Source organism: Hemiscyllium ocellatum, chromosome 3 (assembly GCF_020745735.1).
Source record: "Hemiscyllium ocellatum isolate sHemOce1 chromosome 3, sHemOce1.pat.X.cur, whole genome shotgun sequence".
Classification (NCBI taxonomy): Eukaryota; Metazoa; Chordata; class Chondrichthyes; order Orectolobiformes; family Hemiscylliidae; genus Hemiscyllium; species Hemiscyllium ocellatum.
This window is the reverse complement of record NC_083403.1, coordinates 81,659,405-81,678,167: the sequence shown is the minus strand read 5'-3', so window position 1 is coordinate 81,678,167 and position 18,763 is coordinate 81,659,405. Positions and strand designations below refer to the sequence as shown.

General features: G+C 40.0%; 1 protein-coding gene across 1 annotated transcript in view; it reads left to right on the top strand.

Annotated features, from left to right (window-relative positions):
* Positions 1-470: 470 nt before the first annotated feature.
* The window catches only part of LOC132835701 (uncharacterized), a gene marked incomplete at its 5' end in the record, with an annotated part of 104,054 nt that continues 85,761 nt past the window's right edge, over positions 471-18,763 (top strand). The window contains one exon of the mRNA XM_060854843.1: positions 471-1,496. Coding sequence (XP_060710826.1) covers positions 471-1,496 — 1,026 coding nt within the window. The remainder of the gene's footprint in view (positions 1,497-18,763) is intronic.

Below are 18,763 nucleotides of genomic sequence, written 5' to 3'. Positions count from 1 at the left end.
TCTTAAAGGTATGCCCACAGCTTCATAACAGTACACACCGCTGCTACTGAGCGTCAGCAGTGAAGGGAATGGATGCTTACGAAGGTGGTGCCAATGAAGCAGATTGCCTTGTTCTGAATGGTGTCAAGCGTCTTGAGCATTGTTGAAGCTTGGGGAATATTCCATCAAACTCACGACTTGTGCCTTGTAGATGGTGAACAGGCTTTAGCAAGTCAGGAAGTGAGATACTCGCCACAATATTCCTAGCCTCTGAACTGCTCTTTAGTCACTGTATTTATCTGGCGAGTCCAGATGACCACCTGGTCAATGGATGTTGATAGTGGGAGATTCAGTGATGATAACAACATTGAATGTCAAGCGGTGGTGGTTTTTAGATTGTCTTTTATTGGAGATGGTCATTGCCTGACATTTGTATGGCACGAATGGATGCCCTGGAAATATGCAGGGAAGAGGTTTTGGGAATATTGGAAAGGATGAATATAGATAAGTCTCCTGGGCCTGATGGCATTTACCCCAGGATCCTATGGGAAGCTAGGGAGGAGATAGCAGAGCCATTGGCCTGGATTTTTATGTCGTCGTTGTCAACGGGAATAGTACCAGAGGACTGGAGGATAGCGAATGTGGTCCCATTGTTCAAGAAAGGGAGTAGGGATAGCCCTAGTAACTATAGGCCAGTGAGTCTGACTTCAGTGGTGGGCAAAGTCTTAGAGAGAATGGTAAGGGATAAGATTTATGAACATCTGGGTAGGAATAACGTGATCAGGGATAGCCAGCATGGTTTTGTGAAGGGCAGGTCGTGCCTCACAAACCTTATTGAGTTCTTTGAGAAGGTGACCAAGGAAGTGGATGAGGGTAAAGCAGTAGATGTTGTGTATATGGATTTTAGTAAGGCGTTCGATAAGGTTCCCCATGGTAGGCTAATGCTAAAACTTCGGAGGTATGGCATTGAGGATACATTAGAGGTTTGGATTAGGAATTGGCTGGCTGGAAGGAGACAGAGGGTAGTAGTTGATGGATTATGTTCATCTTGGAGCGCAGTTACTAGCGGTGTACCACAAGGATCTGTTTTGGGACCATTGCTTTTTGTTATCTTTATAAATGATCTAGAGGAAGGACTTGAAAGCTGGGTAAGCAAGTTTGCGGATGACACAAAAGTCGGTGGAGTTGTGGATAGTGAGGAAGGAAGTGGTAGGTTACAGCGGGATATAGATAAGTTGCAGAGCTGGGCGGAAATGTGGCAAATGGAATTCAATGTAGCTAAGTGCGAAGTCGTTCACTTTGGTAGGAATAACAAGATGATGGATTACTGGGCTAATGGTAGGCTACTTGGTAGTGTGGATGAGCAGAGGGATCTTGGTGTCCATGTACACAGATCTCTGAAAGTTGCCACCCAGGTAAATAGTGCTGTGAGGAAGGCATATGGTGTACTGGGCTTTATTGGCAGAGGAATTGAGTTCCGGAGTCCTGAGGTCATGTTGCAGTTGTATAAGACTCTGGTGCGGCCTCATCTGGAGTATTGTGTGCAGTTTTGGTCGCCATACTATAGGAAGGATGTGGAAGCTTTAGAACGAGTGCAGAGGAGGTTTACCAGGATGTTGCCTGGAATGGTAGGAAAATCTTATGAGGAAAGGCTGAGGCACTTGGGGCTGTTCTCATTGGAGAAGAGAAGGTTTAGGGGAGATCTGATAGAAGTGTATAAGATGATTAGGGGTTTAGATAGGGTAGATACTAAGAACCTTTTACCGCTAATGGAGTCAGGTGTTACTAGGGGACATAGCTTTAAATTAAGGGGTGGTAGGTATAGGACAGATGTTAGGGGTAGATTCTTCACACAGCGGGTTGTAAGTTCATGGAATGCCCTGCCCGTATCAGTGGTGAACTCTCCTTCTTTATGGTCATTTAAGCGGGCATTGGATAGGCATTTGGAAGTTATTGGGCTAGTATAGGTTAGGTAGGATTCGGTCGGCGCAACATCGAGGGCCGAAGGGCCTGTACTGCGCTGTATCCTTCTATGTTCTATGTTCTATGAATGTAACGTGTCACTTGTCAGCCCCTGCTGAAAATTTGGTGTTGCTTGAAATGTAAACATTTCTTGTCTGTTCGGAGAGACAAATGCAGCTTCTATTTGTTTGATTATTATTCACTGCTGCTGTTACTGAATACAAATGAATGTTTGGATCACGTGAAGGCTCTACTTTTTATGATTGTCCTCCATTGAACAATGAAAAGCTTTTGGACTGCAATAGACATTGAAATAGGAGTAACACTGACTTTGGCAGACTTAAGTTAAAAATCACACAACACCAGGTTATAGTCCAACAGGTTTATTTGGAAGCACTAGCCTTCAGAGCATGGCTCCTTCATCAGGTGGTTGTGGCAGGACTATAAGATGTGATGAGGTTAAGAGTGAGTATGCTGTCTGGTTTGGATCCTAAATGGTGTTAGATGTGAGACTGTAAACATGTATGTTGCAGTAGTCTTCCAAAAAAGGAAACGATGACAGAGAGCAAGAAAAACATCAGTTCATGCCAGGAGCACTGGTTTATAGTTATTCAATCACAATGTGCATAGTGAAGGAATGCGTCCAGACTGCCAGTGCTCGACTGGATACATTTTGGCATTGGTTCCAGGAATCCCATCATGTCCCTTCAGTTGTAAGCTCTCCCAACCGTGGCAGGTGGGAGAATGTGACGTGCAGGGTGCCATAGGGATGTGGAACATAGCTAATGAGATACAGGCCTCGCAGTGTGAAACTTCCAAAAATGACGTTCAGCTGATATCTGGTATAGTTGTTTTCATTTGACCAATTTGTTACTGAATATTTATCACTGTTTTTGGAGCTTAAAATCACGTTCGTGAGAAAGAAAGACATTGCTGCTCATTCAGAGATTTGAGAATCAAATTTGCCTACACTAAGGGAATTTTCTGTGAGCCCTTATTTTTAACTACTTAACATCACAGAAAACATTTTTCAATATATTTTTCCACATAAAGAATAAATTTACATTCAAAACCAATGTATCTGCTCCTGATTAATCTTCTAATTTTTGACTAGTGTTTAAGATGAAGCTTGGAAGAAAGAGATTCAGTTCCATCTGCTTCAAAGTCTGTTGCAATTTATGTCACAGCTGTCAGGTTTGAGGAAATGATGTTTTATTTTGAATGGTGTCGGGAACAGTCTGAAAACCATCATTTCAATAATTACCATTAGGCAATTTACAATTTTATTTATATTATGCATCAAGAAAATTAACATCTTCAAGATTATAAATACATTGCAAAATTATCTGATTAGGAAAGGAACTGAACTGAATGTTCATTTCCTTGTAAGTGTTCAAGGTTTGTGTGAAGATTTGTAGCTCGGGTGCTCGTTGTTGTGGTTCTGTTCGCCGAGCTGGAAGTTTTTGTTGCAAACGTTTCGTCCCCTGGCTAGGCGACATCATCAGTGCTCTGGAGCCTCCTGCGAAGCGCTTCTTTGATGTTTCTTCCGGTATTTATAGTGGTTTCCTCGTTGTCTCATACTGGCATCATTAAAATTGATCTTGATTTTTGTGATAATTCCAACACTTTGAATTATGGAGTTGGTAACTCAAACTAACTCAATAGCAACTCACTAAAGTATATGCTGGTTAGGTTAGGGGTCTACTATTTTTAAATAATCATTCTTAATGGGGGTTTCAAGTGTGGACATATTAGAACAACTGCAATGGGGCTGTCTTCAAGACACAAAATTATCTCATCAAGGTGCCACTAGACCTAAATTGAGAAAGATATCTCAAAGGCTAGTATCCGGGAAAATGCACACCCTGGAAAGTTCATCTACATTTGGTTTGTAACAGTTCAGTTGCTTCTTAGCAACATCCAAATCAGAACCAATCAAAGTAAATGTCTGGTTAAATGGTTATCCAGTTCTAATGGATGTTGATAATGGCATGGATATTTCAGTGATGGCAGAACCAGCCTTTATCAAAACTCGCGAGACTGAGAACCTATACAAAGGAACATTTACAGATGAAAGGGACAACTTTGGTTCCAATCTCGAATGAGAAGCAGCTGGTTCAGTTAACACTAATTGTAGTAAATTGCTTGGACCCAAGCTTCATAGAGCAAAGTTGATTGAGAAAGGTTCATCTTGATTGGCTCAACATTTTTCAATTAGAAATTAGTTGCTTGAGTAATGTCCTACTTAAATACCTGGAAATTTTTCTGGAAGCCTAGAGACTTTCAAAGGAGTGAAGGCCTTGCATGTTGACTAGGAAGCAATTTCACGATTTTGTAAGGCTCCCACAGTGCTGTTTGCCTTATGGGCAAATCTAGAGGCAGAAACCAGAAGGCTGAAAAATGAAGGATTATCAAATCAATCCAGTTTGTGGAATGGACAGCGCCGGTTGTATCGATTGTGAAGCCGGACAGTTAATTTGCCTCTGTGGGGATTTTAAACAAATGGTAAACTGCTTTTCCCAGCTTGTTAAATACCCAACGCCACACATAGAGATTTTATATGCAAAGCCAGCAGGGCTGCTGTCCTTCATGAAGCTGGAGATGAGCCATGAGTACGTGTAGTTGTGATTAGATGAGGATTCCTAGAAGCATGCTATAATTCATATCTATAAGATTTGTTCCAATGCATAAAACTGCAATTTGGGGTATCGTAATTTTTCACAGATGATGGAAAACATTCTATCTCAGGTCACCATTTGTCTAGATTATGTGCTAATATCAGAGAAGACCAATAAGGAACACCGAGAGAATTTGGGAATTGTCTTTAGATATTTCTTCCAGGTAGGCTTACACCTTTAAAGGGAAAAATTTGTGTTCCAAGCACACCAAGACATCAACTTGAGCTGCAGAATTGACAAGGCTGGGTTACACCCATTGGAAGATAACATGAGGGCAATTGAAGTTGCCTTGGCTCTACATCTGTACCAGAGTTTAGGTATTTCCTTAGCCTGGTGAATTATGATGGAAAGATCATACATAATCTGGCCTCTGTCCTGGCACTTTTGCATCAACTCCTTAAAAAAAGGTGAGCCTTCAAAATTGTCATGTAGATGAGCCACATCTTTCAGAGAAGTGAAGAAATAGCTATCATCCTCTAAGATGTTGCCACACTCTGATCCAAAATGTAATCAGGTGCTGACATGCAATGCCTCCTCGTACAGCATCGGAGTAGTATTGCACATATTTGGCGCAATGGTGAGGAACACCAATAGTGTATGCATCCAGAACTTTGGCTAATGCAGAACATTATTACATCTAGATAGAGAATGAAGGTTTGGAGTCAGGATGTTCCACTAATACCTTTACAGATGTAAGTTTGTAATAATAACAGACCACAAACCCCTGCTAGGTCTACTTGAAAAAGACAAGGCAGTGCTGCCCATTGCTTCAGGCTGAATTTAGCATTGGGCTCCATTACCAAGTGTGCATAATTTCAAGTTGGAACACCATTTGGGAAGCCAAGTCACAAATGTGGATGCTTTGAGTTGTCATCCAGGTGTTTCTCCAGGACTGGATGCAGACATAGCTGCGCTGGTGAACAGTGCCCAGAGTACCAACAAGGACAAAAGTTACTGCCAGCAGCTCTCCCACATTCATGGAAAAGTCTGAGTAAATGCTGGACTGTTACACTTCGTCAATGCAGGTCCTTTCATGGTCTTAATTTCTTTGTCATTATGGATGCCCATTCAAAGTAGCTGGAAATGCATAAAATTCATTCTTTAAACATGGGGATAATGATGGAAAAGCTGCCGGCACCTTTTCCAACACATGGGCTACTGGACGTGTTGGTCACAGATAACAGGCCTTCCTTTACCAGCAGGTAATATGGCATTTGACATATAAGGACAGCTCCATGCCATCTATCATCCGACAGTCTGGCAGAAAGGACAGTCCAAACTTTGAAAACAGTCTTATGAAACAACCTACAGCTTCACTCGATATCAAACTGTCCTGATTCCTATTTGAATATAGGATGCAACAGTAGGGATAGGTCCAGCAGAATTCTTAATGGAGAGAAGGTTAAATGTGACCTTCACCCCCAGACCTGGGGGTGAGGTTGAAATGGCAATATAAATGTTAATGATGGACTGAAGACTCTACTAAACAAGAAAGACAGTTTACTCTAGGAGACGAGGTTTGGTGTAAGAACCTTGGGAATGACCCTGCATGGGTACAAGGCATGGTTGACGCAGTGACATATAAAGTTCAGGTTGAATTGACGGCCCAGAATAACCACGCGGACTATTTGCAAATGGTGTGGGAGCAATACAAAACTAGCTCCTTGCAACAGTCAGAAAGACTGTTAGAACCTGTGAGTTCTCCCTCTTTGTCACATTGAAGATATCTCAGAATCCGAAATGGACACGTTAGATGTCACTGGCTCAATGCCTTTGTCATCTGAAGAAAAGAATGAATTTCTTCCAAGGCACTCCGCGTGCAAGGGATAAGCCATTGTTCCCATCTGCTGTCTGTATCTGAGACAAAGTTGGAGGAACCTGATTCAATGTTGAAAAGCCCTGGAGGAGCTGCAAGAAAAAGAACCAGTTTATGTCCTTGGACTTAAAGAGGGAGGGATGTAGTGATTGTAGTGAGCCAGGTGGACCTCATAGAATATGAGTTCCCTGATTGGGGCTGTTAACCTGATCTAACTGGTGGCCCTGGCTGACAGATATAAACAGAGTGTCAGACATCCTGACACTCTGAGAGCTGGCTCTGAGGGAGATGGGTCACTGTCAAGGACTTTCCACCTGCAAATAATGGATAACTTGATGATGGGTATTGGCTTCTATGGAGTTTGTTCAGTTAACACCTTGCAAAACAATTGAAACAGTGGGCCAAATCTTTACCAATAATGGACAAGTCCTGCTGCTGGCATGAAAAGAGGAACCCATTTTGTCCAGCAGAGGGACGCTGCCATGAGATTCTGCCAGGGCAGACAGTTGTGACCCCTCAAATTTGATAGACATACATGTACTTGAGATACTTCATTGTGTCTTTTCCATTGTTTAACCTCCTTTCCCAGGATAAAAATAAACCCGAGCCACATTCAGACAATGTTACCAGAGTTTTTATCCTACCCTCAGTTAAAAATAAGGTTTGAAATTATATTCTCCCTCTCTTTACTACTTTTCAAAGTTGTACATCTGATGTAATCATGCAAATATGTTTAAATATGTGTATATCAAAACTGTATATTAATCTGTATGATATAAAATCTGCTGAAATAAAGTTGAATAACAATACAGATTAAATGGTGCTACAATATAACCACTATTGAAGTAGTAACTTTTGCCATCAATTCCTCTCATTGATAAAATAAGCTGTATCATGATTTTTGAGTTTGAAATTAGATTGGTGCATTTCTTAGTGCTTATTCCCGTGATCAAGTTCTCATATGACTGTGTAATTTGCCTTGAAATGCTTACATATTACCCTATATCCATAACCTTTTGATTGGCTTGGATTGTTGACAAGTGACAAATAAAAAATAGGTCAATCAATCATGGTTCTGTTTTGTAAAGGTTACTAATGAAAAGGTAAATAGATTTTAATGCAGGCAAGTTAACAATTCATGTACTTAACAATCCTCATTGTAAATTGTCAGAAGTAGAAAGATAAAAACAAAGACATTATTCTGAGTCTTGAAAAGAGCACAAGTCAAATAATGAATGCTTCCAAGATGCAGAGACAATATAATAAATGCTTAACGGTGGAATGTGATTTATATTCCTTGTATATTTAATTTTCATTGCTCTTGATCTTGTAACAGCTGATTTTGGGAAATGAAGAAGTCATGTTTCTGGTTAGCACATGGTTCACTTAAATGGCTAATATAGTCTATAAGGTTTTGCACCAAACTTCATGAGTTTGGGCATGAAAGCACCCTTTGAGTTAATCTCATCCACCAAAAAGAGAAACATATTTGATGTACAATGTGAGTTTTTCATGTTAAAATCCAATACAACATACGTGCCGCCTCTCTGCACTGGAGATACACAGATCACCATCTGTCTTCTTCCAGGTACCCATCTGAAGCTGGTATGTGACTAATACCTGATGTGAAGTAGAAGCCTAAAGTTTTTTTCAGTTTACTTTCACACTTTGTTTGGTGTGATCAATCTTCTCGGGGTATTTCTTTTTACTTAATCTGATATGGAGCTAGAAGATGGTAGTTTGCTGTTCCATATAAAACCAGATTCATTTTGATGAGAAATATTTTTCAGCATTTCTGAAGTTCAACTTTTAATTTATTTTCTCATATGCCTCCATTTGGGTTTGCAACACTTAATTTTAAAGGTCAAATTTCTCCAACAATACAAATCCCATCAATTGCAGTTTGAAAGCTGTATCCATTCCCATACTCAAGATCATTGAGATGATGAAGATCACCTCATGATGGAACATTGTCTGCAGATGCTCCTCAGGTACAAAGTGTACTCCTGATCCAGCTTCGATAAGACTTTGTTTCCAGTCTACACCACTCATAACATGTTTAGATGCTTGTCTTGTTAACTTTGCCTTAATGCAGATGCAGTGAGATGTACATAATTAGCAGCAGTCTGTCTATGACCAGTCACAAAGATTCAGACAAAACTAGCTACTTTTTGAAAAAGACTACAAAAAGGGGGCAGTATGGTGACTCAGTCGTTAGCACTGCTGCCTCACAGTGCCAGAGATCCAGGTTCAATTCTAACCTCGGGTGACTGTGTGCCCTTTGCACGTTCTCCCACTGTCTGCATGGGTTTCCTGTTCTGGTTTCCTCTCACAGTCCAAAGATGTGGAGGTTAGGTGGATTGGCCATGCTGAATTGCACTGTGGCTTCCACAGATGTACAAGCTAGGTGTATTAGCCATGGTAAATTTGGGGACATGGGGAAAAGGGAGGGTGGGTGGCATGGAGGGTTGGTGCAGCCTCAATGGGCCGAACAGTCTCTACCTGCATTATGCAGATTCTAGCAATTATTCATTCATCATTGCGTGTAAGAAGGGTGTAGTGAGCCACCTTCTTGAACACTGCAGTTCACATGGTTAGGGTATTTCCATAATTGTGTAATGTAGGAAAATCCAAGATTTTAATGCAGCAACGATGAAGCAACTGTGGTGTATTTCCAAACTGAATGTTGTGTGGCTCAACAGAAGACTTGAATGTCATTGTATTCCCATACACTTGCTGCACTTATTCTAGTTTGCAAAGATTATGGGTCTGGGAGATACTATTTTAGAAGTCTTGAAGAGTTGCTGCAGAGCATCTTGGAAATGATAATAGTTGTTGTCACTATGTGCCAGTGGTTGAGGAAGTGAACATTTAAGATGATAGATGATACTATACCACCAAATTGCTTTGTTCTGGATTGTGCTGAGGATTGTTGGGGCAAATTTCATCCAGTTCTTTTATCTGTTTAATTTTAGACTGTAGATGACATACAATGTAGCGTGTTTATCGGCTAATGCTCCAAGGCACCGAATTAAGCGTAAAGTCTTAAATATAAGGAAGCTTTCATAACATCATTGAGAACAAACACAGGATGAAAGTATTTCAAAGTGAAACAAAAACAAATATTGCAGCATAGGCTCCGCAGGTTTGGCAGGAACCGCTGGGAGAAATCAGAGTTAATGCTTCGGGTTCCGTGACCTTTCCTCAGTTATTTCTAATTGATGTTTGCATAAAACAGGGAGCAATGCCAAGGAACAAATTGTCTATATTCCTTGTGAAAAGAACCTTGCAAAGACTGAGAAAATGTACTACTTTTGATAAGTGCAGAGAATTGGAGATCAAATCATCTGGCCATTGATATTTTCTTCATTATTCCCCTGATCTGTGTGAAGTCAACAGTCCTGATATTTATGATGGTAACTTCCAAGCAAAAACTGAAAGTAATATTCTCAGATTTCAGCCTGAATGAAGAATTCAAATTTGACTTATGGATCATACAAGCATACAAATCAGGAATAGGCTGTACAGCACTTTGATCTGGTTCAGCATTCAATTAAATCATAGATAATCCAATTGTAACTTCAAATTCATAGCTCCCCCTGATAACTTTTCATGTTTTGATTAACTAGAATCTACCTATTTGACCTTCAAGGATACAGCATCCGCCAGCCTTTCAAGAAGAGTTCCAAAGACTAATGAGCCTTTGAGAGAGAAAGTGCACCAAATCTTTGTTTTTAATTTGGTGACTCCTGATTTTTCAGCAGTGAACCCTATTTCTAGAGTCTCACATAAGAGGAAACATTCTCCCCACATCTTCTATGTCAAGACTTGTCAGGATTTTATGATTTTGAACAAGTCAACTTCTAAAACCCAGTTGATAAAGGTCTAGTTTGTCCAACTTTTCTTCATAACGAAACCACCTCATTCCAGGTATTAGTCAAGTAAACTTTCTCTGAGCTGACCCTAACACACTTACATTCTTCCTTATATAAAGTGACCAATACTGTGGACAGGAGAAAGTGAGGTCTGCAGATACTGGAGATCAGAGCTAAAATTGTGTTGCTGGAAAAGCGCAGCAGGTCAGGCAGCATCCAAGGAACAGGAAATTTGGCGTTTCAGGCATAAGCCTGAATGAAGGGCTGATGAAGGGCTTATGCCCGAAATGTCGAATTTCCTGTTCCTTGGATGCTGCCTGACCTGCTGCGCTTTTCCAGCAACACATTTTCAATACTGTGGACAGTCCAGATGCTGTCTCACCAGTGCCCTGCATAACTGAAGGATAACCTCCTCCTTCCTTATTCCATTCTCATTATAATACGTGATAACATTTAATTAGTTTCCCTAATAATGTGACGTACCTGCATACTAATGTTTTGTGATGCATCTTCTAGAATACCCAGATCCATCTGCATTTCAGGGCTCTGCAATCTCTCACTATTTCAATATACACTTTTTAGAAAATTCTTCCTACCAAAATGGACAATTTCATATTTTCCTACATTATATTCCATTTGCCACACCTTTGTCCATTCACATAACTTAACTATAATTTTCTGAAATTTCTTTTTATCCTCTTCTCAACTTCATTTCCTTGATCCACAGCATGTGTTATCTCCACAACAAACTCCAATAGATTTGTCAAAATTGATTTCACTTTCACCAAACCATGTTGATCCTACTGGATATTCTTCAACTTATCCAAATTCCCTGTGATAACTTCTTTAATAATAGTTTCTAACATCTATCCTATAACAGATGTTAAGCCAACTGGCTTGTAGTTTCCTGCTATCTGATTCCTTCCCTTTTTGTATATTTGAATTACAACTTAATTCTTTGACCAAGTGTGGTGTTAAGGAGCCCTGGCAAACTTGAGTCAATGGGAATTGTGGAGAACTCTCTGATGTTCTGAATCATATCTGACACATAGGAAGATGGTTGTAGTACCTGGAGATCTGTCATTGCAGCCCCAGAACATCCTTGCAGAGGTTCTGCATGGTCATGTCCTAGGCCCAAATATCTTTAACTTTTCCATCAATGACCTTCCCTCCAGAAAGGCAGGTTGGCTATCACCATGGAGATCCAAGTCTAATGCACATGATCTTTGCTGGATATGCACATGGACCTACACTACATTGCCATAGCTACCCAGTAAGTTGAAAGAGGCATAATCTTAATCGAACCTAGTTGCCCCACCTTCTCAGAGAGACAATATAATGCTAACAGGTGCCTGCAGAGAGGACAACCCACACACAGGCCCCTGAGAATCTTGCTGTCAGTGATGATCTGTAAGATATTCAGTTCCACGATTGATCAATTAACACACCTGTAAACGACTCTTTGTCTAACATACAAACAATCATTTTTTGTATGTTACAGCGCTGTGTTGGCAGACTCTGATTCACCCAGAAGTATGAAAACTTCTTGGCAATCAAAAAAAATCCAACAACCTTACAGAGTTTGCATAAGGTTTATATACATTATTCATCATCAAACATGGAGCATGATCGCATAGTAACAGCCAATCAATACATGATACCACTTCATGGGTAGTTGCTTGAACCAATGATATTGATTAAGTCATAATGGTTTATGTCACCTTTAGAAAGACTTGCAGCTTGCAAAATGTGTTTAGTTCTTTTATATAGCTTTACAGACTAGTTGCAGGTGGTCACGTAAGCGCAGGGAACCAAGTAGTCACGTAGGAGCTGTGAACCATTTTGTCTCTAACTGCAATTTAGAATTAACCATTCTTTCTGTTTTTTACTGGAATTACACCAGTCTGCAGTTTCTTGTTTCTTCTGGTTCAGTGCAATCTAATTTAGAAACGCAGAAGCCATTTTGTGCAGCTCCTTTATCCATTATGCCCTACCTCCCATAGGCCTGTATTCTCATCAGGAAACCCCAGAGGAGTCCAGCAAAGTATCCCCCTCCCCTCCCAACTCATCACCCGAACGTCTGATGCTAAGCCTGCAGTTGTCCAAGCATGGAGAGTGAACCTACATCTGGGCAAAATACTCTCAAGAGGCCTGAACCCTCTAGGCCTAAATGCCTCTGTCGATAACCAGAAGTCAGCTCTTCCTTGTCAACAGGCGAACCAGAACAAGATCCCTCCATCCTAGCTGTGGACATTGGATGCAGTGAGAGGGAAAGGAAGACAAAATAAAATCACACTGAGGCTCATAAGTGGCGTAATTGTTAATAATCTGGTACTTTTGTAAATATATCTTCATTTGCACTCTTAAAATGTTTAGTCTCTTTATTGTCATTAGACCTGGTGAAGTTGCACCCATGTGAGACATCAGCATCCTCTTCAGACATTCCAAGGATTATAGAAGTTGCAATGGCCAAGCATTGCTCATCTCCCACCAACAACGGACTCCATGACTGCAGATAATATCGGTCATCACGGATATTTAAAGCACGGTGTTGTCGAGTGCAGCTGAGCCATGTACTTTAATGTGAATAGTACTGAGCTACATGTAATGTCCAGTGATTGTGATGCATCATCCCATCTGGGGTATGGGAGCACAAAATCAGGAATGACTGAACAAATCTTTGGAAGCAAAGTTTCATTCTGTCTATTAGCTTTCTGAGGGAACCCAATGCAATTCAATGTCTTATGTCCAGTCTCCCTCATTGGGTTTCACCCTGCCACGGGAAGCTGCACAAAGTGTTGCCTCTCTCAGGTTCAAAGTTGTTCTTCACAATACTCAAGCATGTCATGGTATTGGCATTGTAGCTGTTCATGTGAACTCTGAAACTTTGAGGTCTAGTTGACAATTGAAGGGTTAACAGAAAATGCCTCAGGCTTGTTTCCAATCTGCTGCCTGTCATGAGAGAATTCACTGCACAATACTGGCATATCATCCAAAAACACAGCGTGCTGTTGAAGCTCAGCATATTCAGTAGCTTCTGGGGAGAAAAAACAGAGTTCACACTTTAAGTGCAGTCACACTTTGTCAAAATGGGACTCAAAACATTAATTCTGTTTTTCATTCCATAGATTCTGCCAGATCTGCTGATTTTCTCCAGCATTTTCTACTTTAGTTTCAGACCTCCAGTACCCATAGTTCTTTATTTTGTTTTACTTGGATATCAAATACTAATTGAATCTGAAAAATAATCTAATCTTACTGCCATGTGATGTTAATGCCCTGTCTGACTGCTGTTTTCTCCCTAATCATGAATAGTATCAGTGAAGTGTGGATAGTTGAAAGTGCAATTACCCAAAGATACCAGGCACACAATCAAATGGATAAGTAAACATTTATTCCGCAACAAAAAACTTCAAGGCAGCCAAAGTAACCAGCTCCACATGTAATTTGGACTGACCATGGGCTGCTTCAAACAAAACCAATAGAAAGTTTCACTATAGAAAGAAGGCCAAATCCAGCCCAAAATCCTTCAGTCAGGTTTAATTCTGTTTTTTTTCTCTCATGCTCTTTCAGGCTTACACAGTTACGTGCTGGAAAACAATGCAAAGCTGACAGATGGACAGCTACTAAATAAGAGCAAAGTGAGTGAGCTCTAAGAAAGTAAGTGCAATAAAATGCATCATGTATGTGTGTTCCTATTGTTCCTATTGTTACGATACGGAGACAGACACTTGAAAAAAAATCAGCCATTCTCCCTCTGTATTTACAATACAGTAAAAATAAACATTGAAAACTCCCCAATAATTACTCTAATAGTTCCTAACTAGATATTTGCATTTGTAAATAATTAACTCCAGACACCAAGTTGTATCTCAAACAAAAGTCTTAGCTATTTATTAAATATTCAATAGCTTTAGCAGGGAAAAGAATAAACTACAAGCTGAGCTGATTAATGTCTATGCTTTAAACTCAAAACATTTGTTTTCAACCCTCATTCACACAAAAGATGGACTGACAAACAAACGCAGAGATGAATAAGAAAAGAAACTGGCCAGATTACTTAAATTAGATTAGATTACTTACAGTGTGGAAACAGGCCCTTCGGCCCAACAAGTCCACACCAACCCGCCGAAGCGCAACCCACCCATACCCCTACATTTACCCCTTACCTAACACTATGGGCAATTTAGCATGGCCAATTCACCTGACCCGCACATCTTTGGACTGTGGGAGGAAACCGGAGCACCTGGAGGAAACCCACGCAGACACAGGGAGAACGTGCAAACTCCACACAGTCAGTCGCCTGAGGCGGGAATTGAACCTGGGTCTCTGGCGCTGTGAGGCAGCAGTGCTAACCACTGTGCCACCATGCCGCCCACTTATGGCTTTCAGTGTGTTATTTCATGGGTATAAAGGTGGACTCCTTGGTTGTGTTCTCAGAAACGCCATTTGGGTCGCCATCTCAGTTCATTCAGGCAAAGGCATTAATATTTCTGACTTAACTTTCTAGTCTTTGGATTTCTGAAAGCTGGTGGAGCTGATTAGGTAGGAATCTTTGAAATCTCTACGGTGTCCCATCAGCAGTGCAGCACATCTCCTCAGAAAATACAGTTCAAAAATATAATTTCACATCTGGTTCCACCTTGCTAGATTGATTGTCTCTTTCCAAAGCCTCAATTACCATTCAACAACTGTCATCCACTTGAACAAAGAGTCTCTTCCATACAGATCGGAACCAATTTCCAGGGATTAGCCTCGTTAGTAGCTTATTTCTGCTATCTCTTCCCAGAATCACTGGGTCTGTTGGAGCCCCTTTAATCAAGAATCAGATTCCAGCCTGGCCCTCATGAACAAATAGAGCGAGTTTGGGTCAAATTTTTTACTTTTATCACAAACTGACTCGACAAATCATTTCCAGCATAGAATTCCCAGCACAAAAGCTCTAAACCGAAAATTCATAACAGAATAGAAATAAAAAAGGCATGAAAATTCAGTGAGGATTCTAACACTATTCACAAAATGACTTGGTAGGAGCATGCAAGACATAAGTGGCTGTGAGGTCCAAAGTGAAGTCTTGGAGGACTGCAAAGCTGTGAGTTGGCCTGAAAGCAGCCAGCAATATGTGGTGACGTTGATGGTTTGGTGATGCCAACTTGAGTGGTAAAGGGTTAAAGGGTATGGTGTCCACGGAGCATAAAAGCAAATTGGTGAAGAAAGCGGAGTTGGATGAAAGCCGGGAGAAGCAAGTGGCTAGCTGCTGCCACCAGATAAACACTTTCTACCTCAGTCATTGGTGCTTTCTAGTTTCTCAGAGAAGGAGGTGAGAAGAGGAAGCTGCATAGAAATGAAGAAAGATTAGCTAACAATGCACTGCAAATACATAAATCTAAGGCAGGTCCCACTCAATCACAAGATTCAGAGCTCTCAGTTTCAAACTTAAAGGGGAAATTGGAATATTTTCTAGACGTCAAAAATCCGGTCTTCCCATTTTTGTTAATTTTCTCAACATTCTTTCCAATGCCCATACTGTTCAGGTAACAGAAAATTCAATCCCGTGTTTCTAATTTTGGACAAAACCTCGACACTCCGGTGACACAACATCAGTATGCGGTAGTGATATGTCCAAGGCAAACTGTATGTATTGTTTGTGGTCTTGCACTTTGTTCTTCAATTGCATGCAAGAGCCTCCCACTTTCAATCTGCAGTTGTCTAACATTATCATTCTATTTCACCCTCCTGATTTAAATTGCTCTAATCTTCATTCAACTATCTCCATCATCAATTCCTCATGCCTGAGAATCCAGCATCCTGCGGATTTCGTGATTGCTGTTGTTCTCTCTCTAACATCCTTCTGATCCTACTCCAGAACCACTTTTCACAACTTTCTTGACTTTAGATGTCTTCTTTCCTTAAGGTCCACATTTCAGCTCTGTATTACAAGACATTCCATATTGTCTTGTTGGCTTCTTTTCAAGTGCACAGTAATTCTATCTTCTGATTTTCTATCCTTCGGTTCTTTCAATAACTTAAATATTCACAGTCCATAAGATCCATTTCTAAATCATCCTAAGAAACCTCTGCTGCTTTTCTGGTTCCATTTCCAGTGACTGATATCTTTGTCCTTCATCGAACTCTTTCCATTATCCTTTACTACATCAGGTTCAATAGGTGGCACAACCTCCACTATCAATTCTTTGTATTTGCTTACATCTAATTACATCTTGTTTCTCTTCAACTGAATTTTTATTCTCAGGGGAACCAGATTATGGTCTGTGTTTCCATCTGCACCAGACTTGGTACATGAATTCTTCGTGTCGCTTTGATACCTCAGCTTGAGAAGGATGCTATAAATTTTGGTCTCTTTATGTCTCTAGGTGACTTCCAAGCATGCAGTTTCCTGTGATTATTTTTAATGTAACCTTTATTCTTTCAGCTTTATTTCTTATTTTCCAATTTATACTACAAATCACTGTAAGGTAATGTAACTTTTAAAAAATTTCTTGATTTTGTATCTAAGATTTGCACCTTGGTACTTTGTACCTAAGATAGTGCCCTGAGGGTCGACATTGTAAATTTTTCACTGTACTCCTGTACTTGAGTACACACGACAGTAATCCTAATCCTAATTCTAATTTGAATTCATCCAGTCAATTCCTTTATTTTACCATTGATAGTGTCTATTCTTATATGGTATTTGCATTTTTTCACTGCTCTTGCTGCTCTCTCTACCACCTCTTTCTTTCCTGGCTAGTTCCTCTCCTCAGTCCATTGATTAGTTTTCTATAGATTTATTTGTCTTTGTTTATGCTTTCCTCTTTCTTCTCTTATCCCTTTTCTTCAGCATTTCCTCTGAGTCCTAGGCTGTCTAATCCTTTAACTATTCCAATGTTTTCCTTGGCACTTCCTTGTACGATATATTTCACTCTATCCTGTTAACTTTGATTTGCATTTTGAACTAGTACTAACCTCAAATGTTTTCTCTACTGCTTTATGATACTTTACCCTTCAGAGTCCTGCATCTTCTCATTATCCTATTTCAACTTTTGATTTTCTTTCTTGTTTCTCTTCAACTGAATTTTTATTCTCAGGGGAATCAGATTATGATCTGTGTTTCCAGCTGCACCAGGCTAAACACATGAATACTTCATGTTGTTTTGATATCTTGGCTTGACAAAGTTGCATTCAATTTGGGTCTGTTCAGTTCTCTAGGTAGCCTCTAATCATGCTGTTTCCTGTGATTATTTTTAAACTAGGTTTTGAGAGAGAACAGCTTCCATTTTCTAAATCATGGAGGGAAAAACACCATTAAACTAAGAGTAATGTTTGGAAATTAATGTACTGGTTGAACAGAAGATCCATTTTACTGAGTCTAAGATGAGTCAAAACAACAAATTATTGGCTGGTTTTCCTGTTTTTTCCTGCTGGGACAGAACTCAATGAACATCAAACTTCTGTCATTTCCGTCACCCAGTCTATGACTTCCAATCTCTTTCCATCTCTGCCCTTGCCAATTGCAGCAGTCCAATCTCTGATGATCAGCAAGAAATTGTTTCCTTTTATCTTTTCTAGCAGTTCTTCCAGTTTCTGGTACACTCTCTCTTCACTTCTTTATCTAGGTTTTCTGATGTTAGCATTTATACTGCCATAATAACAACATCGACTGGGTTAGCATGGAACACTAACTTCAGCAGTCTGACAGTGTGTTGATCAATTCTCTTCACATATTTTGCCATTTCATTTTTCAGCATCTTACTTTCACCTGTCAGAGAAGATTCAGGCTGTATCTTTTCTATTTCTCTCTTGTTGTTTTCCAGATTCCTCCATCTCAACATTATCCTCCCTTCCAAATTCCCAGTTTCACCAATTTTCCATGATGATTGCATAATAATCTGAGAGGTGTTATTCTTTCCCCTGCTAGATGTGACAAACAATGCATTTCCAATTACAGAGTTAAAATTAATATAATATTATTGCTATTAAAAGCCAAATGTAATCAAGCATTTAGTTTGTTTCCAATTACAGAAGTAAAATTAATATTATGTTATTTATACTGAAATTTAAATATAACCAAGCATTTAGTTTGTTTCCAATTACAGTTAAAATTAATATTATATTATTTCAATTGAAAACCAAATGTATCCCAACATACATGTCAAGGGCTCTCAGGCTTCCCAAGGAACTGACTACATAGGGATTGCCCAGGATATTGCAACTTCCAATCAACAAAGATCTGATGCCTGGAAATGTGCAAAGATTCCTGGTGAAGGGCTTTTGTCCAAAACATGGATTCTCCTGCTCCTCGGAAGCTGCCTGACCTGCTGTGCTTTTCCAGCATCACACTCTCGACTCTGATCTTCAGCATCTGCAATCCTCACTCTCTTATACACTTGAGTCAAGTCACCCTCACCCTTTTCAACTTCAGTGGAAACAAGCCCTCTTGTTCAACCTATCTG